Raw genomic sequence first — 26,635 nt, 5'->3', positions numbered from 1 at the left:
ACACACACACACACACACACACAGAATACACACACACACACACACACAAGAATACACACACACACACACACACAAGAATACACACACACACACACACACACACACACACACACACACACACACACACACACACACACACACACACACACACACAAGAATACACACACACACACACACACACACACACACACACACACACACACACACACACACACACACACACACACCGGAGAGGAGAAGAGAGATGGTTCATTATGGGTTTTGATTACAGATACATTAGTTTGACTCTGGCACTGTTCCCTGTTCAGGGCGATATAATTGAGAATGATGAATAATGTATTGCATTGTTTTTAATTGATAATTGCTATGAAGGACTCAGTTATGAAACACTGCCAATTGGCCACACAGATATCACTTTATTAATTCTGCTTTGGCTGCCTCGAAAACTTGATGATTAAAACAACAGGTTGTTGTACTTGGAGTGATAATGATCTTTGCGGTGAAATAATGCCAATAACAAAAGCCCAAACACTTTAATTTTATTCCAACTGTTATAATCCAATTCTAATGAGTATTCTTCAGCAGATTCATCATAATTGTTTTGGAAAACAAACATTCATCTTGATTAAAATACAATCTCCATTAAACTACTGTAATGTGTCCGTTGGGTAGCTGGGTTAGACTAGGATCATGAGTGTATCATGGCTTATGGGCTTTCATAAATCATAAGTAGAAAAGCCTATTCTCCATCCCTATGGCAATACAGTGTGTGTCTCTCTCACTGTATGGGAGGGCTGGAGAGAGAGGAGAGACCATTTGCATACATATTGTATCACACCTCTGGATGGGATCCTCTCTTTCTCTCTCTCTCTCTCTCTGTCGCTCTCTATCATTCTTCATATCTCTCCCCCCATGAAGCTTCTGAAGAAACGAGTAATGAAGTGAGGAAATGAAGAGAGAAGGAGAGGAGGAGAGGAGGAGAGAATAGAAGAGAGGAGAGTTCTGTGTTCTCTGTGACGTTGAGACATTTCTCTGGTCTGGCTGTACATTGAGTTTGTACGTTTCAGACTTGTTCATTGGTGAAGTAACAATTCTCACTCTGTGTGTGTATATGTGTGTGTGCGTTGTGTTGTTGACTAGTGTCCATCTGATGTTTGTGTTTGCAGTGAATTGTTGTGAACGTCCGTTGTTGCTGAATGTGGACATTTCAGACTTGTCGATTGATTATGCAATGATTCTCACTGTGTGTGTGTGTGTGTGTGTGTGTGTGTGTGTGTGTGTGTGTGTGTGTGTGTGTGTGTGTGTGTGTGTGTGTGTGTGTGTGTGTGTGTGTGTGTGTGTGTGTGTGTGTGTGTGTGTGTGTGTACGTATGTTTGTTAACTTGGTGGAAGTGTGTACGTGCATGTACGCGAGTGCGTGAGTCTGTGCATTGGATGCCTGCGTTGGGGTGTCCGTGTGTGTGTCATGACACCATACTGATCAACACTCAACCATCTCTGACCTCTCATTGTGTCTCCGTATCAGCAATCTTTAGTCAAATTGGAGCAGTAACAATAGACAGGAGAGCAAAGATGACAGCTCTGCTATGGAGAGATAAAGTGAAGAGCCTGTCTGTATTCTGTCACCTGTCAGTCTGTGGAATGTGATAGATCAGTTGCCAGTGAAATGGAAGGACATGCAGAATCCATACAGAATGAAGACTGGTCGTCTCTCTCTCACTCTCTCTATCTCTCTTTCTCTCTCTCTTTCTGTGTCTCTCGCTCTCCCTCTCTTTCTGTGTCTCTCTCTCTCTCTCTCAATTCAATGGGCTTCATTGCCATGGGAAACATGTTTCTATCTCTGTGTCTCTGTGTCTGTGTGTCTTTCTCTCCCTCCCTCTCCTGTCTGTCTCTGGTGGTGACACAGTGATCAGGCTGACATATGTGTGGCTGGCTGTCATAATACGTCAGCCCCGGTCCCAGCTCCCAGGCGGTCCCTCCTTAACACCAGTCTGTCAGGAAAATACAGGGCCCCCAGCCATGTGTGTTGTGTGTGCGTGTTTGTTTGCGTGTGCAAGTGTGTCTGACGACTTGTGACCTGCAGGTCAAGAAGGGTGAGGGCAGGTGTCTCTAGGGGTGAGGAGGGGTGCGGCTAGGTGCCAGATGCTGTCCAGACAAAAATAGTTTTGAATACACAGACGCACACACTCACACTTACCTCTCCTCCCTATTCACCCTGCCTGTGTAGCAGAAACTGTACTGCCCCCTTTCAGTGACGGGAACACGTACACACGCATGGTGGAGCCGTGGGCGAAGAATTTGATGGTGAACTGTGAGAGATGGATCCGTCTGGCTGTGGACAGTGGTGGGATTATTCTCCCATCTCTAGTGTGGGGGCGAGCAGCAGACATCCTAGGTATAAAATGTGTGCGTGTGCGTGTGTGTGTGTGTGTGTGTGTGTGTGTGTGTGTGTGTGTGTGTGTGTGTGTGTGTGTGTGTGTGTGTGTGTGTGTGTGTGTGTGTGTGTGTGTGTGTGTGTGTGTGTGTGTGTGTGTACGTATGTTTGTTAACTTGGTGGAACTAAATAGCCCTGGCTTTACTGTATAAGATGCTAAGGCAGTGTGGTTGGGGAACTCTTGGATTTCTCTGTATATTGTGTCTCCTTATAATAGACAATGATAGTCTTGATGGTTAATGTAGCGCTCAACAGGGAAGATTATGGCATTATTGTGCTGCGTGTAAGTAGTCCTCTCTCTTCAACTTATCCTCTAGGTCGGTCTATTACCCACTCATATTCAGTTTATTTTCCGTAGAGAGAGTTAGCTAAACAAATCAGGCTAAATTGCATTATTGCAGTGATTGGATCATATTATCGTCAGCCTTAGCACAGTAACACACACACACACACACACACACACACACACACACACACACACACACACACACACACACACACACACACACACACACACACACACACACACACACACACACACACACACACACACACGTGAGACATGGCAATGTAGCAGGGCTCTGAAGCACAGAATGCAACAAGCTCTCACAGTCTCTCTGCAGAATCCGACGTTTGTCCGTAAACGTAACATTTCAAAGGTTAAGTTTAGGCTTTCATTCCGAATGGTTAAGTTAAGGGTTAAGGTTTGGGATAGGGTTAAAACAAACAAATACAAAACTAGTTCCTAGTACTGGGATTGAACACCCGAGCCATCCACCATCCCTGTGTACAACGCCCTAGAAAATCCCAATCCTTCTTGATGGTAATAGCGCTCACCATTGCCCCTAGTTGTCGGTTTTGAAGTAATCTCCCAACATCCTGCTTACATGGACAGATGTCGAATTTCGCAGTGGATCTTAAGCCACATGGCTGCAGAATCCTCCCTATCCCACAGACAGGGCCTGAACTAGATCCAGACAGTTACAGAATGATGTGGCCATACAGGCCTCTATGTCTCCCGGCTCTCTATCTGACTGGTACCTCTCTCATCTTGGGAGAAAGCTCACTAAGGTCAGATGAACACATGTTAATGATGCACAGTGTCGCAAAACTAATGGAACTCATTGTTTGTGTTGTATTTTACAGTAAAAGGTGTGATGGACTAAAGTCACTAAATCATGAACTGGTCCCCTAAATCCACCCAATCAAATGAACAATACCAGCCAAGACCTGGAGATGACTGATCTGTTTGACCATGGGGACACATTCAAATAAATTAGTTGTGGAATATTGAAATGAATCATTAAGAAAACACTTTTGTTTCTAAACAGTTATTGGTTAAAAGCAAGTTTTAATTCATGTATTTTAATCATTTACATTGCGGGTTGTGCTTTGGGAATTGCAATCTGTCAAATTTGATTGCTGATTAACTGACTAAACAATGAAACCTATAAAATAAGGTGAATCAGAGTTCAATATGTGTATCATCAGAGCCTCTTCGTCTTGTACTGCGTTCTGTTCCTTGCCTTTACTTTTAATGAGTGCTCGCTCGGTGGAGGTGCGACTGACATTTTTTGCGACCTCACAATGCGTTGCTACATGTCCAGATGCTAGCGGCCGGTTTAACGATCCGCGCCACTCATCACCTTGACGACCTATAAACCTGTCACCAAGGAGCCAAAGTGTCCATGCTTTGAGCTATGTGGCCAAGGTGTGCATTTGTAAGCAAAGTAGTCTTGTGTGTGTGTGTGTGTGTGTGTGTGTGTGTGTGTGTGTGTGTGTGTGTGTGTGTGTGTGTGTGTGTGTGTGTGTGTGTGTGTGTGTGTGTGTGTGTGTGGGTGGGGGGGGTGACTGGGGGAGGGAGGGATATGATAGGTGTGTGTCTGTGTGTGTGTTGTTTGTTGAGTCAGTGAGCTGGATTACATAAATCACTAGGTATGAGCAACAAGATCTCACGGTTTAACCAATTTGACGTCAGATTCTGACATTTTTCCATGTTTCTCCAAACCTTAAATGCCTAAGTAGCTCCAAGTAGCTCCACACACACACACACACACACACACACTTGCAAGAGAGAAGCAACGGAAAGAATATGTGTCTAAGGTCATTGCCACCTGAACATTTTCCTCAGCTCTTCAGAGTACAAAGAAACCTTCCACACTATGTCCTGCCACACGGTCTGCTTTAGCAATGACATCTCAATATTAGGACAGCTTTGACCTGAATAATCACCATTAGTCTCCTCCTCTATACACTCTTAGAAAAAAGGTTTCCAAAAGGGTTCTCTGGCCATCCCCATAGGAGAACCCTTAATGGTTCCAGGTAGAACCCTCTGGACAGGGTTCTACATGAAACCAAAAATGGTTCTCCTATCAGAGAGTTTTCTCTCTCTCTCTCTCTCTCTCTCTCTCTCTCTCTCTCTCTCTCTCTCTCTCTCTCCCCCTCCCCCTCCCCCCTCCAGGCACTCAGACATCCTTGACATTTGCAAAGGTTGAAAGACGGAGTACCTTTGTCTCCTAATAAGGGCCGGCTCTCCTCCACCTGATTGAGAAGTCCTAGCGGGAAGAGAGGGGAGAGACCAGAGGGAGGCAGTGGGGTGTCTTTTTTAGGGGGAGAGGGTGAAATAATATGTTTATGTCTCACTGGTAAAAGGGAGTGGGAGGCAGGGGGATGTTTTGGTAGAGGGGGGTAGGTAAAAGGGTAATATTTTATTTATTTTACTGTGGTCCCGTGTGGCTAATTTGGTAGAGCAGGGTGCTTGCAATGCCAGGGTTGTGAGTTTAATTCCCACGGGGGCCCAGTATGAAAAAATACAAAAATATATACACTCACTACAGTAATATGCTCTGGATAAGAGTGTTTGCTAAATGACAACTTTTTTAAAAATGTAAATGGCCCAACTTGTGTCACTGTACTCATGGAATGTAAATATATTCTGACTGCACTGCATCTGATTCAGGAGAGATGGAGAGGAGAGGGAGGAGAAGAGGGAAAACAGGATTAGGGAAGAAAAGGAGAAAGACAAGACGGACATTGTATCAGTCTTTTATGTCTTGCAGAGAAAGTGGTGTAGGTGACAATAACAACAACTTTTTTAAATAGGCAGAATTATTTTGTTAGCATTGTCAAGACGAGCCAAACACAGTGAAACACATAGACTGATTACAGAACTATAGGTGAGAAGAGTAGATGTTGTTTATTTCTGTGTACCTGGTGGCAGTCTCTGGAGGGAGACACTGATGCCTCTCCACAAGACTGTGACACTCGCTATAAATATAGTGAAGAAGACTGAAGCAGAACTGTGACACTCAAGGTCTTTCTGGTTTCTCTTCGTCACTTTCTCTCTCTCTCTCTCTCGCTCTCTCTCTCGCTCTCTCTCTCTCGCTCTCTCTCTCCTGCTCTCTCTCTGTCTTATAGAGATAAATCATGACTTCACATCTCTTTCTCTCTCTCTCTTTCTCTCTTTCTTTTTCTCTTAGGACACCTGCTCAAAAGCTATTCAAGTTAAGGAAGTAGGCAGCTGAGTTTACTCAAGGCCCAGGAATGACAGATGTAGTTGTTTGTAATAGACCTGTGGGCTTCGGGGAAGAAAATGAAGTCGACATTAGAGGGCAAGAGTTAACAAGGGATGTTTTCGTTGTTATTTCCTTAACCCGATTTTTTCTTTATTGAAACTCAACTTAATTCCCGCCCTAATTTGCAGTCATAGCACATGTTCTCCAAAGGAATGCCATCCTCGTAAAAAAGACTAAAGAGTTCAAACGCTGCTTTCCGTCAATTGTGTTACGTAATCAGAAGTAAAAAATATCTGAACTAAACCTGTCTTTAAAAGCAGATGCTGTGGTTATGACATCATGCTCGTAATTTTAAAAAAAAGTTAGTTTAGACAAAGGACAGGGGCCTTAATTTGAGCTAATTCCGTTAACGATGGTAAGAAATTGTCAACACGTGTGCTCACAGACACATGATAGGGTAGACAATGGCACCTGCTGGAAAAATACATTTACACCCATGGGTGTTTAAGAAAAAATATCACATTTAATTATAATTTTTTCCCCTGCAGTTTTTCCCTACACTTCCACTTTAGTTAGAGATAGGAAGCTGACATTCTCACCATGTTCTGTCACTCATGTGTAGCTGCAACTGAATCCTATTCCTCAGACTCCGCAGACAATATTAGCCATGCGGCGCGTTGTTTTACCCATGAGCCGGTTGCCTAGGTAACATTGCATAAGAGGAGCAGGAAGGAAAGGATGCCCCTTGCTAATTGACAGACGGGAGACGAGGTGGCAGATCTACCCAGCAGCCCCGTTGCTCTCTTGCGCTCGCTCTCTCTCTCTCCCGCCATCTCTCTATCTCTCTCTCATTCTCTCTCTCTCTCTCTTGTTCTCTCTCTCCTTCTATCTCTATCACTTCCCCTTGCTAAATGAGAGATGGGAGAATAGGTGGCAGATCTACACAGCAGCCCCCTAGCTCTCTCTCTCTCTCTCTCTCTCTCTCTCTCTCTCTCTCTCTCTCTCTCTCTCTCTCTCTCTCTCTCTCTCTCTCTCTCTCTCTCTCTCTCTCTCTCTCTCTCTCTCTCTCTCTCACATCTCTGTAGTTTCTCTTACCAACACTTTATACGCCAACACACTGATCGTATGTGTTAAACTAGTGTGGATCCAACAGTTCAACATAGTGTGTGTTAAAAAAACAATATGGCCCCTAATGCATCTCTCCATATGTGTTAGCTTAGTGTCTCTTCATCCTAATATCACTCTCCTTTGTATCAAGTTTTCTTTCCTTATTATATGAGTAAAAAAATACACTGTATATACAAAATAATGGGGACACCCCTTAAAATGAGTTGATTCCTGGGCACTCCCGAGTGGCGCAGTGATTAAGGGCACTGTACTGCAGCGCCAGCTGTGCCACCAGAGACTCTGGGTTCGTGCCCAGAGGTCCGTGGGGCGACGCACAATTGGCCTAGCGTCGTCCGGGTTAGGGAGGGTTTGGCCGGTAGGGAAATCCTTGTTTCACCACGCACCAGCGACTCCTGTGGCAGGCCGGGCGCAGTGCGCGCTAACCAAGGTTGCACGGTGTTTCCTCCGACACATTGGTGCGGCTGGCTTCCGGGTTGGATGGCACTGTGTGGCTTGGTTGGGTTGTGTGACTTTCAACCTTCGTCTCTCCCGAGCCTGTATGGGAGTTGTAGCGATAAGACAAGATAGTAGCTACTAAAAACAATTGGATACCACGAAATTGGGGAGAAAAAGGGGTAAACCCCCCCCCCAAAATAAAAAAAACATTTGTTGATTCTGCTATTTCAGCCAATCCTGTTGCTGACAGGTGTATAAAATGTAGCACACACCCATGAAATCTCCATAGACAAACATTGGCAGTGTAGAATGAGCTCAGTGACATTCAACGTGGCACCGTCATAGGATGCCACCTTTCCAACAAGTCAGTTTGTCACATTTCTGCCCTGCTTAGAGCTGCCACGGGCAAGTTGAAGTGCTGTTATAGTGAATTGGAAACGTCTAGGAGCAACAACGGAGTGGTAGGCCACACAAGCTCACAGAACAGGGCCACAAAGTGCTGAAGAGCGTAGCGAGTAAAGTAATTTGTCCTTGGTTGTAACCCTCTATATTGAGTTCCAAACTGCCTCTGAAAGCAACGTCAGCACAAGAGCTGTTCGTCGGGAGCTTTATGAAATGGGTTTTGTATGGCCGAGTACTCGCGCACAAACCTAAGATCACCATGCGCAATGTCAAGCGTCAGCTGGAGTGGTGTAAAGCTCACCGCCATTGGACTCTGGAGCAGTGGAAATTATTTTTCTGGAGTGATGAAGGCCAGGAGAATGCTACCTGCCCCAACGCATAGTGCCAACTGTAAAGTTTGGTGAAGGAGGAATAAAGGGGCCTGTTTTTCATGGTTCGGTCTAGGCCCTTTAGGTCTAGTGAAGGGATATCTTAATGCTACAGCATACAATGACATTCTAGACGATTCTGTACTTCGAACTTTGTGACAATAGTTGGTTTGTTGAGATTGGCTTGGAAGAGCTTGACTGGCCTGCATAGGACCCTGACCTAAACCTCATCGAACACCTTTGAGATGAATTGGAACGCCTACTGCGAGCCAAGTCTAATCGCCCAACATCAGTGCCCGACCTCACTAATGCTCTTGTGGCTGAATGGAAGCAAATTCCCAGATCCAGTGAAAAGCATTCCCAGAAGAGTGGTTGTTGTTATAGCAGCAAAGGGGGGGGACCAACTGCATATTAATGCCCATGATTTTGGATGAGATGTTTGACGAGCAGGTGTCCACACACTTTTGGTGTAGCTTAGTTATACCTGTCCAATTGAGATGCTACCAATATAATTGAATAAGCACCACCAGTGGACTAAGCACCACCTAAATGGGGATCAAAGTCTCACCTCTATTTGGCCTAGCGTTCTGGGTCTACTAAAGATATAAACGGTGATTGAGTGTCTTGAGGAATATGTCTGTACTCTAAGTATTGTCATGTTAAATGTGCGGTGTAGTGTACTATACTTGAGTTTCCCACGCTTTCCCACAGTGACCACGCAACTGCTCCCCACAGTGAAGCATCTCTCTCTGTGAGACCACGTCCCTCAGCCTGTTTGCGCTGCCTGGCAACTGCAGGCTAAGGCCACGCACATGCTCTAACACACACACAAACACACACACTCCTCAGCTTAGAGTGGCTCCGTGCAGAGCCTGACAGGACATGGCTTGTAGACTCCAGATTGCCGTGGTGTTCCCAGTCTACCCAACAAGCGGAGAATGTTCCATGGAGGCCACATTGTTTCTGTTTGTGTCGAGAGGTGGGATGAGGAGAGCCAGCCTTGGCTTTGGAGACGGCATCATTTATCCTCTCCTGAATCACAACACACCAGTCCAGCTACAGTATCTCAGCCCGATACACACAGCTACTTGTGTGTGTGTGTGTTTGTGTATAGCTTCAATTACACGTAGACTTACCTAGGAGTGCCAAGAGTGTTTAGACCCAATGTGAAGAGCTACTTGCATGTTTATGTGTGTGTGTGTATCTAAGAAGTTCTAAGCTTCAATTTCCTCGGCGTAAACATCACTGACGATTTGAAATGGTCCGCTCACACAGACAGTGTGGGGAAGAAGGCTCAACAGTGCCTCTTCAACCACAGGAGACTGAAGAAATTTGACGTGGCCCTTAAAACACCAAACATTTACAGATGCACAGTTGAGAGCATCCTGTCGGGCTGTATCACCGCCTGGTATGGCTACTGCCCCGCCCATAACCGCAGGGCTCTCCAGAGGGTGGTGTGGTCTGCCCAACGCATCACCGGGGGAAAACTACCTGTCCTCCATGACACCTACAGCACCCGATGTCACTGGAAGGCCAAAAAGATCATCAACAACATTAACCACCTGAGCCACGGCCTGTTCACCCCGCTATCATCCAGAAGGCGAGATCAGTACAGGTGCATCACAGCTGGGGCCGAGAGACTGAAAAACAGCTTCTTTCTCAAGGACATCAGACTGTTAAATAGCCATCACTAGCCGACTTCCACCCGATTACGTAACCCTGCACCTTAGAGGCTGCTGCCCTGTGTACATAGACTTGGAATCCCTGGCCACTTGAATAATGGAACACTAGTCACATTAATGTTTAAATGATGTTTACATTCTGCTTTACTCATCTCATATGTATACACTGTATTCTATTCTACTGTATTTTAGTCAATGCCACTCCGACATTGCTCAATCCAATATTGATGTATTTCTTAATTCCAGTCTTTTACTTTTAGATTGGTGTGTATTGTTGTGAACTGTTAGATACTACTGCACTGTTGGAGCTACGAACACATTGCGATACACCTGCAATGACGTCTGCTAAATATGTGCATGTGACCAATGAAACTTGATTTGATTTGATTTGAAGTCCATTGAGTGTTTTGCCACCACACAATCTGGGATGTGAATTACAATATTGGGTTGATTAGTCACATCTGTTAGAGATATATTTACATATTCACCAACAGTTATACCTAAATATTTGTGCTTTCTGCCTGTGTCTCAGGCATCACGCTGGTGTGTGTGTGTCTGTGAGTGTGCGCACGTGTATATGTGTGTGTGTTAGATATTAACCCTGTCTGTGTTTGTGTTGTCTCTAGGTGCTGATCTGCCTAGTATGATGGACCTGGAGTCCCTGTATCGTGGTGTGGAGCAGAGCATCAACCAGACCCGAGCCCAGAGACAGAGGAGACAGAGTCCAGAAAGAGCCTACAACATCGAGGTCCTACTGGGGGTGGACGACTCTGTGGTGCAGTTCCACGGCAAGGAAAACGTCCAGAAGTACCTGCTCACACTCATGAACATCGTAAGTACAGGGCACTCACACCACAGGAGACTGCTGAGGGGAGAACGGCTCCTAAAAATGGCCGGAGCGAATGGAAACAGCGTCAAACACCAGGAAACCATATGTGTTTGATGCATTTGACACCTTTCCCACTGATTCCCGCTCCAGTTATTACCACGCGCCCGTTCTCCCCCAATTAAGGTGCCACCGACCTCCTCACACAGAGTCATACACACATTGTAGGATGCTACGTGCATTTTTATGCGCCATTAGTGTGCCCCTAGCCCCTGTGTCTTCTGTTAGAAAGATGCTGCAAGCGGTTGATTCACTGTGAACACTTTAATCCAATAACCAGAAGAGGAATGAAGACGACTGTAGTATAATGTGTATGTGGTTTCTACAAGAGAATAAATCCTTAAACGATAAGTCATGCATGAAGAGTCATCAGCAACACAGTAATGGAACAATAAGGACATATCCATAGACGTCACGGCAGAAGAATATGCATCATAATCTGCAATGTACAGTATACACAAATACAATGGCAAATATTATATGAAAGATGTATAAATAATAGTCAGGGATATACACTGAGTGCACAAAACACTGACCACCTGCACTTTCCATGACACAGACTGACCAGGTGAATCCAGGTGAAAGCTATGATCCCTTATTGTGGTCAATTGTTAAAATTTTACATTTACATTTAAGTCATTTAGCAGACGCTCTTATCCAGAGCGACTTACAAATTGGTGCATACACCTTATGACATCCAGTGGAACAGCCACTTACTATAGTGCATCTAAATCTTTTAGGGGGGTGAGAAGGATTACTTACCCTATCCTAGGTATTCCTTGAAGAGGTGGGGTTTCAGGTGTCTCCGGAAGGTGGTGATTGACACCGCTGTCCTGGCGTCGTGAGGGAGTTTGTTCCACCATTGGGGGCCAGAGCAGCGAACCGTTTTGACTGGGCTGAGCGGGAACTGTACTTCCTCAGTGGTAGGGAGGCGAGCAGGCCAGAGGTGGATGAACGCAGTGCCCTTGTTTGGGTGTAGGGCCTGATCAGAGCCTGGAGGTACTGAGGTGCCGTTCCCCTCACAGCTCCGTAGGCAAGCACCATGGTCTTGTAGCGGATGCGAGCTTCAACTGGAAGCCAGTGGAGAGAGCGGAGGAGCGGGGTGACGTGAGAGAACTTGGGAAGGTTGAACACCAGACGGGCTGCGGCGTTCTGGATGAGTTGTAGGGGTTTAATGGCACAGGCAGGGAGCCCAGCCAACAGCGAGTTGCAGTAATCAAGACGGGAGATGACAAGTGCCTGGATTAGGACCTGCGCCGCTTCCTGTGTGAGGCAGGGTCGTACTCTGCGGATGTTGTAGAGCATGAACCTACAGGAACGGGACACCGCCTTGATGTTAGTTGAGAACGACAGGGTGTTGTCCAGGATCACGCCAAGGTTCTTAGCGCTCTGGGAGGAGGACACAATGGAGTTGTCAACCGTGATGGCGAGATCATGGAACGGGCAGTCCTTCCCCGGGAGGAAGAGGAGCTCCGTCTTGCTGAGGTTCAGCTTGAGGTGGTGATCCGTCATCCACACTGATATGTCTGCCAGACATGCAGAGATGCGATTCGCCACCTGGTCATCAGAAGGGGGAAAGGAGAAGATTAATTGTGTGTCGTCAGCATAGCAATGATAGGAGAGACCATGTGAGGTTATGACAGAGCCAAGTGACTTGGTGTATAGCGAGAATAAGAGAGGGCCTAGAACAGAGCCCTGGGGGACACCAGTGGTGAGCGCGTGGTGAGGAGACAGATTCTCGCCACGCCACCTGGTAGGAGCGACCTGTCAGGTAGGACGCAATCCAAGCGTGGGCCGCGCCGGAGATGCCCAACTCGGAGAGGGTGGAGAGGAGGATCTGATGGTTCACAGTATCGAAGGCAGCCGATAGGTCTAGAAGGATGAGAGCAGAGGAGAGAGAGTTAGCTTTAGCAGTGCGGAGCGCCTCCGTGATACAGAGAAGAGCAGTCTCAGTTGAATGACTAGTCTTGAAACCTGACTGATTTGGATCAAGAAGGTCATTCTGAGAGAGATAGCGGTAGAGCTGGCCAAGGACGGCACGCTCAAGAGTTTTGGAGAGAAAAGAGAGAAGGGATACTGGTCTGTAGTTGTTGACATCGGAGGGATCGAGTGTAGGTTTTTTCAGAAGGGGTGCAACTCTCGCTCTCTTGAAGACGGGAGGGACGTAGCCAGCGGTCAGGGATGAGTTGATGAGCGAGGTGAGGTAAGGGAGAAGGTTTCCGGAAATGGTCTGGAGAAGAGAGGAGGGGATAGGGTCAAGCGGGCAGGTTGTTGGGCGGCCGGCCGTCACAAGACGCGAGATTTCATCTGGAGAGAGAGGGGAGAAAGAGGTCAGAGCATAGGGTAGGGCAGTGTGAGCAGAACCAGCGGTGTCGTTTGACTTAGCAAACGAGGATCGGATGTCGTCGACCTTCTTTTCAAAATGGTTGACGAAGTCATCTGCAGAGAGGGAGGGGGGAGGGAGGATTCAGGAGGGAGGAGAAGGTGGCAAAGAGCTTCCTAGGGTTAGAGGCAGATGCTTGGAATTTAGAATGGTAGAAAGTGGCTTTAGCAGCAGAGACAGAGGAGGAAAATGTAGAGAGGAGGGAGTGAAAGGATGCCAGGTCCGCAGGGAGGCGAGTTTTCCTCCATTTCCGCTCGGCTGCCCGGAGCCCTGTTCTGTGAGCTCGCAATGAGTCGTCGAGCCACGGAGCGGGAGGGGAGGACCGAGCCGGCCTGGAGGATAGGGGACATAGAGAGTCAAAGGATGCAGAAAAGGAGGAGAGGAGGGTTGAGGAGGCAGAATCAGGAGATAGGTTGGAGAAAGTTTGAGCAGAGGGAAGAGATGATAGGATGGAAGAGGAGAGAGTAGCGGGGAGAGAGAGCGAAGGTTGGGACGGCGCGATACCATCCGAGTAGGGGCAGTGTGGGAAGTGTTGGATGAGAGCGAGAGGGAAAAGGATACAAGGTAGTGGTCGGAGACTTGGAGGGGAGTTGCAATGAGGTTAGTGGAAGAACAGCATCTAGTAAAGATGAGGTCGAGCGTATTGCCTGCCTTGTGAGTAGGGGGAAGGTGAGAGGGTGAGGTCAAAAGAGGAGAGGAGTGGAAAGAAGGAGGCAGAGAGGAATGAGTCAAAGGTAGACGTGGGGAGGTTAAAGTCGCCCAGAACTGTGAGAGGTGAGCCGTCCTCAGGAAAGGAGCTTATCAAGGCATCAAGCTCATTGATGAACTCTCCGAGGGAACCTGGAGGGCGATAAATGATAAGGATGTTAAGCTTGAAAGGGCTGGTAACTGTGACAGCATGGAATTCAAAGGAGGCGATAGACAGATGGGTAAGGGGAGAAAGAGAGAAAGACCACCACACTTCAATCAGTGTAGATGAAGAGGAGGAGACAGGTTAAAGAAGGATGTTTAAGTCTTAAGACAACTGAGACATGGTTTGTTTATGTGTGCCATTCAGAGGGTGAATGGGCAAGACCAAATATTTAAGTGTATTTAAATTGTTTATTTAACCTTTATTTAACTAGGCAAGTCAGTTTAAGAACAAATTCTTATTTTCAATGACAGCCTAGGAACAGTGGGGATATGAACTTGCAACCTTTCGGTTACTAGTCCAACTCTCTAACCACTAGGCTACCCTGCAGCCCCCAGTATGGGTATGGTAGTAGATGCCAGGCGCACCGGTTTGAGTGTGTCAACACCTGCAACGATGCTGGGTTTTTCACGCTCAACAGTTTCCCATGTGTATCAAGAATGGTCCATCACACAAAGGACATCCAGCCAATTTGACACAACTGTGGGAAACATTGGAGTCAACATTGGCCAGCATCCCTGTGGAACACTTTCGACACCTTGTAGAGTCCATGCCCCTACAAATCCAAGGTGTTCCTAATGTTTTGTACACTCAGTGTGTAGACAGGCGAGTGGCAAGGCTAACTAGCAAAGAGCTAACAAGGACATATTAGCAATGGGAGCAAGCACCTCAAATGCACCCGCTGCTAAGGAGAGAGAGCGAGTGAGAGGAGCCTGGCCTAGGTTACGGTTGTTGATTGCAAAGATGGGGGCCTTTTTCATTGAAGTAAATCAAAAGTTAGACAAGAAAGAGTACAGACTAGTGAAAAGAAGCCGACAAGGGGATGTCCTTCATTGTGACAAGTTGTAATATTGTCGTGGACACAGATGAGAAGAACGTTAGCGTGGCCAAATGGACTATGTGTGCAACTCGCTATTCAGGTTTGATGCAATTCTCAAACTTGAATTGATTTATTTGCGTATTTATTATCATTTGATTCATCATTATTATTATTGTATATCATTATTATTATGGTAGGCCTATTTAAGAATCTAAATCAGTGAAAAAAATAAAAAATTTGTTGAGACATTTTCTTTGGCTAAATTAAGCTTGAACTGTCTTTTTAAATTTGTGCTCCTTAAAAGATACAGTAGGTCAAAAGTAGGCCTGTTGTAAAATAGTTATCATTATCCTATTGCTGCCATTCGTTGGGTAGGCATATGGGAGACACTCGCTTTGTTGTTAATTGCTGCAAAACTCCTGTGAAGGTTTAAACGATTTAAAATATATATGCAGCAAGTGTTTTGTTTCATTCTGTTGAGCCATTTCATTTGGACAAATTATGTTCCAACTTAATGTTGTGTTTGCCGCAATATAATATACTTACCGGTCTATATAGGCTACTTGCACTTAAACCATGAAAAGGAAAAAACTAAGAGTAAGATGCAAAATGTCATTTAATGCTGCAATATAATTACCTTTTTGTATTTTCCCTATAAACAATGACTTGACTGATTTTGATATTACCCTAATAAAGTTAAGAAACGCTTGTGAGGGCTTGGTGTGGTATGGCTATTATTAGGCTTAGATACTGCAGGCCTATGAAGACAGTGAGCGCCGGCGCGCCAACAGACTCCCACAGTCAAACGACAGTTGAGGTGAAGAAGAATGTTTTTTACGCCTACCAGAGTTCCTGCTTCAATAGCACAATATAACACTTATCTTTAGAAAAAATTATCCAAAAAATTGGATCGAAAATGTACGAATTAACCTTCTGTACGCATATATCTGTATATAGCAGTAGTAGACTGCTATATATCTGCTGAAAAGGATGAAGACATTTATGTCGGAAACATGGTGCCGGCATATCTCTATCTTTCTCTCAGTCTCTCCAAGGCCTAAGCTTCCCTTCCTTTATATGTATTCTTTTCACAGTGGAAACCTAGGCCCAAGCTTCCCTTCCTTTATATGTATTCTTTTCACAGTGGAAACCTAGGCCTAAGCTTCCCTTCCTTTATATGTATTATTTTCACAGTGGAAACCTAGGCCTAAGCTTCCCTTCTTTTATATGTATTCTTTTCACAGTGGAAACCTAGGCCTAAGCTTCCCTTCCTTTATATGTATTCTTTTCACAGTGGAAACCTAGGCCTAAGCTTCCCTTCCTTTATATGTATTCTTTTCACAGTGGAAACCTAGGCCTAAGCTTCCCTTCCTTTATATGTATTCTTTTCACAGTGGAAACCTAGGCCTAAGCTTCCCTTCCTTTATATGTATTCTTTTCACAGTGGAAACCTAGGCCTAAGCTTCCCTTCCTTTATATGTATTCTTTTCACAGTGGAAACCTAGGCCTAAGCTTCCCTTCCTTTATATGTATTCTTTTCACAGTGGAAACCTAGGCCTAAGCTTCCCTTCCTTTATATATGTATTCTTTGCACATTGGAAACCTAGGCCTAAGCTTCACTTCCTTTATTTGTATTCTTTTCACAGTGGAAACCTAGGCCTAAACTTCCCTTCCTTTATATGTATTCTTTTCACAGTGGAAACCTAGGCCTAAACTTCCCTTCCTTTATATGTATTCTTTTCACAGTGGAAACCTAGGCCTAAACTTCCCTTCCTTTATTTGTATTCTTTTCACAGTGGAAACCTAGGCCTAAACTTCCCTTCCTTTATATGTATTCTTTTTACAGTGGAAACCTAGGCCTAAACTTCCCTTCCTTTATATGTATTCTTTTTACAGTGGAAACCTAGGCCTAAGCTTCCCTTCCTTTATATGTATTATTTTTACAGTGGAAACCTAGGCCTAAGCTTCCCTTCCTTTATATGTATTATTTTTACAGTGGAAACCTAGGCCTAAGCTTCCCTTCCTTTATATGTATTATTTTTACAGTGGAAACCTAGGCCTAAGCTTCCCTTCCTTTATATGTATTATTTTTACAGTGGAAACCTAGGCCTAAGCTTCCCTTCCTTTATATGTATTATTTTTACAGTGGAAACCTAGGCCTAAGCTTCCCTTCCTTTATATGTATTATTTTTACAGTGGAAACCTAGGCCTAAAGGCCTACATGCATGAAATGCCTCGATGCATTTGCTCTCAAATCTGCAAGAGCTGAAAAGTGAGGTGGAAAATGATTGTTTTAGGAGAGTAAAAAACAAAACAATCGGACGTTTTTAAGGACATGTACTGTAGCTGTGAACGATATGGCGAATATTGCTTGTCTCTCTCAAATCCAAAATCAAATCAAATGTTATTGGTCGCGTACACATATTTTGCAGATGTAATCGCAGGTGCAGCAAAATGTTTATGTTTCTAGCTCCGACAGTGCAGTAATACCTCTCTTTCTACTCTTGAATCTGAAGGGGTCTCTCGGATCCAAACTGGCACAGGTCTGTTCTTTGACTGCCTTTTTGGAATGGGTCTGACTGTCCTCAGCACAATTTGTAACTGATCTCCGTTTTTTAAATGGTATGCATATTGGGTCAGGTGGGCAAGCCACGGAACAATTTTGGAATGCATCCAACGTTTTGGACCCGTGAAGACCTCGAGCTTGAAGCAACGAGTGACATATTTGAAGGGCAGAGGTGCATTTTAAATGCACAACCCAACCCCTCCCCATTTATTCAACTGCTTGTTCAGAACGGCACCGTTTCTGTTTAATTGAACATTGCATTACATTTATTTTTTGGACTGAACGCAACCCTGGTGACTTTTCTACTCTGAACTTTATGAAAATAAAATGGTTAAAATAAAATGTTCCCCTCCAAACATTTACCAAACAACATATTGGTCCATGTTATCAGGCTGGTTTTGTTATTGAGCAATAAGCATTAAGTCTTTCACCCATAGCCCAACTGATGTAGCATAGGGGCTATAAATATAATATAGGCTGAAGCATGCCCATCTGTATTTGTGCTAATCATCAGCTAGATCAGTGCTAAGAAGCTTGACCACCTTTCATCATATACAACCCCCCCCCCATGCCCCTTGACCTCCCCCAATTGAATTAACTGCTACTATGTTACACAGAAATGTGGTATAAGAAGAGCTTTTACTCATCAAGACAGTTCATATGAACACCAGTACCTGGTTTCCCTTCCATATTGAAATCAAGAAGAAATACATTATAAATGAGAAATAAGGCAGCTTACAATGTCACATCTGTATCAATAAATACTAGGTGGGGCAAATTTATTTTGTAGATTTCATTATTAGGGTGCTTGAACATGTATAGGGAGGATAGGTTGGACAGGCAGGCTGCCTCTGACTGGGGAGAGAAACAGGCTTGCTTGAGCCTACTGCCTGAGGTTCAGAGAAACATTCCTTCTCTTACTATGTAGTCTACTAGGAACCAGCTGTTTCAAAGTTTATAATACTGCCAACATCTTTGAACTCACAAAATCGAGCCCAATATAACCATTACCAATTATCACTTGTTTTTCGCAGTTATCCCTTCTCCATTTGAAAAATATAATTTTCTATATAATTCTTATTCGTGGTTATAAATTGACCATGTTAAATGTGACTGTACTTCTTTATTTGTTACAAGTTAGCTGACAAAAGGAAGGGTTTTGTTAAGAAGAGAGAGGAGAGAGGGAGAAAGATGAGCTATTGATCCGTTCTCCTTACAAGCCGTGCGCAACTTTTTCCCCTTCACTAACCACGGCCTTGGAGGACTGGACCAAACCAAGCATATTTGGTGGCAGCGGGATCCAATCATATAATGAGGAATTTAGTAGTACTGTGTGGTGTAGAATGACAGAAAGCCTGTAGCTACGGTGGGGAAATCATTTTAAATGGTATATTACTGGGAGGGTCAAGTTGACTTGTTTCTAAAGTTACGCACCTGCTCATGCTTAAAATGTCAATAAAATATTAGATCAATTAACGAGACACACAATGAGATAAATGAATGATTAAATATCCATATAGAAATGTAGAAAGAGGTGAGATGTAAAGATGCAACCACTACCATGGGTTGCAAATATGTCTAGGATTGTGCCTTTGTCTACTGGACAATGAAAGAAAGTTGATTTAAAAACCAATTGAACATGAGAAAAATAGGCTAGGTTTCCATGGCATATGGAAGTCTTTGGATTTGGGGCAGGCTACTTTGAAGCAAGGTAAGCCATGCCTCTTAATGTAGTAAAACTTTGGGACCACCCATACGTAGAATGTATGCACACATGACTGTAAGTCGCTTTGGATAAAAGCGTCTGCTAAATGGCATATATTATTATTATTATATTTATATTATCAAACAATTAAGTACCTGTTTTCAAAATGAATACTGCCTCCAGCATTGCAAAGTTGAATGTGATGCGCTGAAGCCTGCCTAGCTGCCTCTGCACTTAAATGGTGAATGGGAAACGCGCTTGAATTACTAGTTGATAAATAAAATAGTAGATATTTTTAACCCTGGCCCTTGTTTTTAACACGCGATTGCATTTAGAATTGTTGCGCATTGGGCTTGTAAAAGCATGTTTCACTCCAGCAGCAACATACAGCTGATTGATGAGTTGAAGCAACATCTCTCGCTACATCGACTGAAGTGTAGGCTCCTCAGATGGGCATGCTTCATCTTCCTCAATGAATTTCAGAAAAATATATATTTTTAAACATTTAAAAACTGCAGTACACTAAATATAATCACGTCGTTAAAACACTATTTTGCAAAGAAGGTATACAGTAGCATCAACAGCACTCTGTAGGGTAGCACCATGGTGTAGCCGGAGGACAGCTAGCTTCCGTCCTCCTCTGGGTACATTGGCTTACAAAATGAAACGGTGGAGGCTCATGGTTCTCACCCCTTCCATAGACTTAGACAGTAATTATGACAACTTCTGGAGGACGTCCTCCAACATATCAGAACTCTTGCGGCATGAACTGACATGTTGTCCACCCAATCAAAGGATCAGAAAATGAATCAAGTACTGAAATCATAGGCTACAGCTATGCTGTACATAAAATGTGGTGAGTAATTGACTCAAAAAGAGAGAAAGACAATAGTTCAACAGTTTTGAACAAATTAAGGAGAAATGGCTTCTTCCAAAATGAATTTTAGCCTACTGAAACACCCACTCAAACAGAGGGATGCTATGTTAACTAGCTGGCTATCACTATCCATCACAACACTGGAACTCTTCCAAGTCAAGGTAAGATTTTGGTTTTACTAATTTATTGCAAACGGGGCCTGCCGGTGTAAGTGCTTACTGACTGTACAATGTAACGTTACTGCATGATTTTACTAACGTGTTAGTTCTATTAGCTATGCTGACTATGACTTTACTTTAGCTAATATGGTGACAATGATGTAGGCTGTGTGTAGAGGTTTGGCTTGAAAAGTTCTTTTCCCTGGTCATATACAGCTGATGTGTTGTGGATTGAAGTCCAGAAGTGAAGGGGAAAGGTGAGAGGAGGGTGCATAGATGTGAGAAGGAATATAATGTGGCTGCTATGAAAGTGAACTGTGTTTACACGTGATCAGGGGTGTATTCAGTCCACTGATTCTGTTGAAAAACATTAAACGGAAGCAAATGGAACAAAACGGAGATATACATACCTGAATTTGTTCAATAGTAACTCTTGTTTGCATCTGTTGGACAAATGATTACACCATATATCAGCTAGGTGCAGGCAAAAATGTGCAAGACAGTATTGAATGTCACTGTCTGCCCATGTGTCACTGTCTGTCACCTCAAATGTGTTTCTCGACCTGTGTGCACCTACATTGTAAACTTTCATTCATATGCTACGTTGTCGCAACCTCGTGATAGGTATAGATAGGTATGATTTGAGTATCATGTAACCTAAACCTATCCAATGAACTGGGTGAATGGAATATTAAAGACAGTCATCAAATATGCTATAATAGAAATAAGGCCATGCTCATGAAGAAAAAAATGGTTCTCCCTCATCTTAAACGCCACTGACCGCCACTGATCGACTAGTATTTCAATCAATTATTAGTCAATAATCCATTGAAACATTTTTTATTTTATTTTTATCTTTACAATTGGTCGACGGAAAATGTATTTTTCTGCTTTTCTTATTATTTGGGGGGAGGGGAAAAAGCCAGTTATGGAAACTCTGACGCATAGGCACACACTCATGAACCTTGTATGCATGTACAGTACACACACACACACACACACTCCTTTGCAAGAGAGACGACCTGCCCAATATGTCAGCTAGAAATTATACAGTACACACACAGAGGGCAGAGAGCTGGAGACTATGGATCCACAGGATCTCTGTAACCTACAGTCAGTCAGACAGCAAGATCCAATTCCCTTCTCGGTCTTGCATGTTTCCACCCAGCAATCAGCATAGGTAATCCCATGTCTGGCCGTCTCCTCTATCTAAATATGATGGGATTGGGATGGATTTCTTTCAGATAGTTTCATCTATTTTCTGTGTGTGTGTGTGTGTGTGTGTGTGTGTGTGTGTGTGTGTGTGTGTGTGTGTGTGTGTGTGTGTGTGTGTGTGTGTGTGTGTGTGTGTGTGTGTGTGTGTGTGTGTGTGTGTGTGTGTGCTCGTGTGCGTGTGTGTGTGTGTGTGTGTGCGTGCTCGTGTGCGTGTGTGCGTGTATATGCGTATGTAGATGCGTGTGTGTTTGTGAGCGACAGAATGGTCACAGGCTAGTGAAACCTGTCGTCTTCTCCAGCTCTCACACACCGTTCCATCAGCTTTTGTGTCATGTGTCACTGTTCGAGTGATTCAAAGCCAGCAGCCAATCAATATGCTTTAGGACACAACAAAGAGCTTAGCCCCAGTATTCACCTCCCAGGAGTGTGTGTGTGTGTGATGGGGAATGCGGCAAGTAGACTTTAATCTCGGAAAATTAAACCTGATATGAGAGTAGAGAGAGATTTTGTGTGTGCGCATGTGTGTGTGTGTGCGCATGTGTGTGTATGTGTGTGTGTAGCCTTTGTGCAAGAAGCAGCCGACTCATCTCTGAGAGATTTCATGGCAAAAAGAAGCAACAGCAGCACTTGTTTTAGTCTTTACCCCGGTGTGATGAAGAAGAGCACCACCTCCACTTTTTACTTGTTTAGATATTTTTAAGACAATCTTAGAGGGGAATGTTCAGCCATATTGCAGGCACCCCTCTCATCTAGAGAGATAGAAATAAAGAGAGCTCTAAAGAGAGAGAGAGAGAGTATTCAGAATATATTTCTGAACACCGGATAAACAGTGAATAAATAAGTAAAACAACCTCCCACGCATGGCATCTAAGCTACTTTCTTCTTGAAAGTTTTTTCTAGGCTTGGGTGGTTTACCGTATATACCGTATACCAGGGTATTTGGAAAAAGCCACCGGATGGTTTTTCAAAACCGTCTATACCGTTGAAATAATTTATTTAAATTATTTTTACATATTTGTAGCAACTTTTTAAGTAAATACTTGCAGTCAACTTGTGCAATATGTTAGGAGATAAAGAACAATGTGTTCTTCATTTCACCTATCACATTATCATGAAGCTTAATATAGCCCCCAGTGACGTTTTTTTTTTTACAAGCACACAACTACGAGAGACCGAAGCCTTCTGAGTCACTCACTGTTGTGCATTATGCACTAGGTGATCTAATTACAGTATTGAATTCACAACTAAATGCTTTCCAGCTAAATATATGATAACTATTAAGTTAGTTATCTAAAATATATTAAATGCTCTACAGTTGTGCATATGGTTTGCTAAATTTAGTAGCTAGTTAGCGATCTAGCTCAGTGGTTAGCTTTTTCCAAAATCAAGCATTTGCTTGGTAACAGCAGAGAATCCCCTCCTGGGACGAAAGCCTTGCTGGCTAGTATTTGTTTTGTGCATGCCACAAACTGTGTGTAGCATTATTTCATTATTTGTATACTTGTATATTTTAGGTCAGAAACTGTTAAAAATATTTGCAATGCGCTCGTTAACATTTAATTGGCATTCTCTATGGGCCTTTACATGTACTTCTTAGCATTGCTAACCTTCAGATTACAGAGTATCAGTTTGGTTTGTAAACAGCTCCCCTTGTGTTCAGCGCCGGTATTAACGAATATCCCGGTTTGGCACGAGGTCAGTATGAAGGGATGACAATCTGGATACCGCCCAAGCCTACTTTGCTCACTTTAGGATCATCTCGTACTCTCTCTGGAGAGAGATGGACAAACAGTCTTAAAACTAAGAACACATTTCTGTTTAAAAAGTGTACTCTGGACTTGGAGCTTTACTTTTTTACTAGTAGGTCTCTCTGAGTCTTCTCCATTCATCAAATGAAGTGACGCAAAGAGGAGCTCAGATTTTTCTCTGGCACAGTAATACGAAGGCCGGTTCTCCCCGACATACAATGAAACATCAAAACATTGAATCAAATCAAAAGTTATTTGTCACATGCTTTGTAAACAACAGGTGTAGACTAACAGTGAAATGGTTACTTACAGGCCCTTCCCAACAACGCAGAGAGAAATATAAAGAATAGAAAATAAAGAATAAATGAACAATGAGTAACGCTAACTAGGCTATATTACAGTCATGGCCAAGTTTTGAGAATGACACAAATATTAATTTCCACAAAGTTTGCTGCTACAGTGTCTTTAGATATTTTTGGAATACTGAAGTATAATTACAAGCATTTCATAATTATAAGCATTTCATAATGCCTTATGGCAAGGTGCTCCGCCATGCTGGAAAATGCATTGTTCGTCACCAAACTGTTCCTGGATGGTTGGGAGAAGTTGCTCTCGGAGGATGTGTTGGTATCATTCTTTATTCATGGCTGTGTTCTTGGGCAAAATCGTGAGTGAGCCCACTCCCTTGGCTGAGATGCAACCGCACACATCTCAGGATACTTTTCTGTTGGCATGACACAGGACTGATGGTAGCGCTCACCTTGTCTTCTCTGAACAAGCTTATTTCCAGATTCCCCAAACAATCGGAAAGGGGATTCATCAGAGAAAATGACTTTACCCCAGTCCTCAGCAGTCCAATCCCTGTACCTTTTACAGAATATCAGTCTGTCCCTGATGTTTTTCCTGGAAAGAAGTGACTTCTTTGCTGCCATTCTTGACACCAGGCCATCCTCCAAAAGTCTTCACCTCACTGTGCGTGCAGATGCACTCACACCTGCCTGCTTCCATTACTGAGCAAGCTCTGTACTGGTGGTGCCCCAATCCCGCAGTTGAATCAACTTTAGGAGACGGTCCTGGTACTTGCTGGACTTTCTTGGGTGCCCTGAAGCCTTCTTCACAACAATTGATCCACTCTCCTTGAAGTTCTTGATGATCCGATAAATGGTTGATTTTAGTGCAATCTTACTGGCGCAATATCCTTGCCTGTGAAGCCCATTTTGTGCAAAGCAATGACGACGGCATGTGTTCCCTTGCAGGTAACCATGGCTTACAGGAAGAACAATGATTCCAAGCACCACCTTCCTTTTGAAGCTTCCAGTCTGTTATTCGAACTCAATCAGCATGGCAGAGTGATCTCCAGCCTTGTCCTCGTCAACACTCACACCTGTGTTAATGAGAGAATCACTGACATGATGTCAGCTGGTCCTTTTGTGGCAGGGCTGAAATGCAGTGGAAATGTTTTTTTGGGGGGATTCAGTTCATTTGCATGGCAAAGAGGGACTTTGCAATTAATTGCAATTCATCTGATCACTCTTCATGGCATTCTGGAGAATATGCTAATTGACATCCTACAAACTGAGGCAGCAGACTTTGTAAAAATGTATATTTGTGTCATTCTCAAAACTTTTGGCCACGACTGTACATGGGGTACAAGTACCGAGATGATGTGCAGGGGTACAAGGTAATTGAGGTAGAAATGTACATACAGGTAGGGATAAAGTGACTTTGCAACAGGATAGATACTAAACAGTAACAGAAACATATGTGATGAGTCAAAAGAGTTAGTTCAAAAAGGGTCAATGCAGATAGTTAAATAGTTAACATGTCTAGGACTGGGGTTCCGCTAGCCCCGCAACAGCCAGTGAAAGTGCAGGGCGCCAAATTCAAAACAACAAAATCTCATAATTAAAATTCCTCAAGCATACAAGAATTTCACACCATTTTAAAGATAAAATTCTCGTTAATCCAGCCACAGTGTCTGATTTAAAAAATGATTTACACACAAAATCATCACAAACGATTATGTCAGGTCACCACCAAGCCACAGAAAAACACAGCCATTTTTCAGCCAAAGAGAGGAGTCACAAAAAGCAGAAATAGAGATAAAATGAATCACTAACCTTTGATGATCTTCATCAGATGACACTCATAGGACTTCATGTTACACAATACATGTATGTTTTTTATTTGATAAAGTTCATATTTATATAAAAAATCTGAGTTTACATTGGCGCTTTACGTTCAGTAGTTCTAAAACATGCGGTGATTGTGTAGAGAGCCACATCAATTTACAGAAATACTCATTGATAAAGATACAACTATTATACATGGAACCTTAAATAAACTTCTCCGTAAAGCAACCGCTGTGTCAGATTTCAAAAAAACTTTACGGAGAAAGCAAACCATGCAATAATCTGAGTACAGGCTTTAGACAACAAAGCAGCCAAAAAGATACCCGCCATATTGGGTAGTCAACATTACTCAGAAATAGCATTTGAAATATTCACTTACTCACAGACATCATTCAAACAGTTTTAGAAACTTCAGAGTGTTTTCTATCCATATGCATATTCTAGCTTTTACGGCGGAGTAGCAGGCAGCTTAATTTGGGCACGTTTTTCATCCAAGCTACCCAATACTGCCCCCTGCCCCAAAGAAGTTAACCAATAGCTACCCGTACTAACTATTTAGCAGTCGTATGGCTTGGGGTAGAAGCTGTTCAGAGTCCTGTTGGTTCCAGACTTGGTGCATCGATACTGCTTGCCATGCTGTAGCAGAGATAACAGTCTATGACATGAGTAGCTTGAGTCTTTGACAATTTTCTGGGCCTTCCTCTGACACCACCTGGTATAGAGGTCCTGGATGGCATGGAGCTTGGCCCTAGTTATGTTCAGGGCCGTACGCACTACTCTCTGTAGCACCTTGCAGTCGAATGCTAAGCAGTTGCCATACCAAGCAGTGATGCAGCCAGTCAAGATGCTCTCAGTGGTCCAGCTGGTTAACTTTTTGAGGATAGGAGGGCTCATACTGAATCTTTTCAGCCTCCTGAAGGGGAAGGTTGTCGTGCCCTCTTTACAACTGTGTTGGTGTGTGTGCACCATTATAATTCTTTAGTGATGTGAACACCAAGGAACTTGAAGCTCTTGATCTACTCCACCACAGTCCCATAGATGTGGATGGGGGCGTAGTTAATGATCAGCTCCTTTGTCTTGCTGACGTGGAGGAAGAGGTTGTTGTCCTGGCACCAGACTGTCAGGTCTCTGACCTTCTCCCTGTAGGCTGTGTCATTCTCGGCAATCAGGCCTTCCACCGTTGTGTTGTCTGCTAAACTTAATGATGGTGTTGGAGTTTTGAGGGGCCCCTGTATCGAGGGTCTGCTTGACTGATGTGTTGTTGACTACTCT

General features: G+C 43.7%; 1 protein-coding gene across 3 annotated transcripts in view; it reads left to right on the top strand.

Annotated features, from left to right (window-relative positions):
• The window catches only part of LOC118384013 (A disintegrin and metalloproteinase with thrombospondin motifs 2-like), a 212,830-nt gene that overhangs the window by 126,205 nt on the left and 59,990 nt on the right, over positions 1-26,635 (top strand). For all 3 annotated transcript variants that reach the window (XM_052507619.1, XM_052507629.1, XM_052507632.1), the window contains exon 4: positions 10,590-10,795. In XM_052507619.1, the coding sequence (XP_052363579.1) occupies positions 10,590-10,795 (206 nt within the window). The remainder of the gene's footprint in view (positions 1-10,589; positions 10,796-26,635) is intronic.

This window comes from Oncorhynchus keta, chromosome 4, assembly GCF_023373465.1.
Source record: "Oncorhynchus keta strain PuntledgeMale-10-30-2019 chromosome 4, Oket_V2, whole genome shotgun sequence".
NCBI lineage: Eukaryota > Metazoa > Chordata > Actinopteri > Salmoniformes > Salmonidae > Oncorhynchus > Oncorhynchus keta.
The sequence above is the reverse complement of the archived record's forward strand: the minus strand, read 5'-3'. Positions and strand labels throughout refer to the sequence as shown.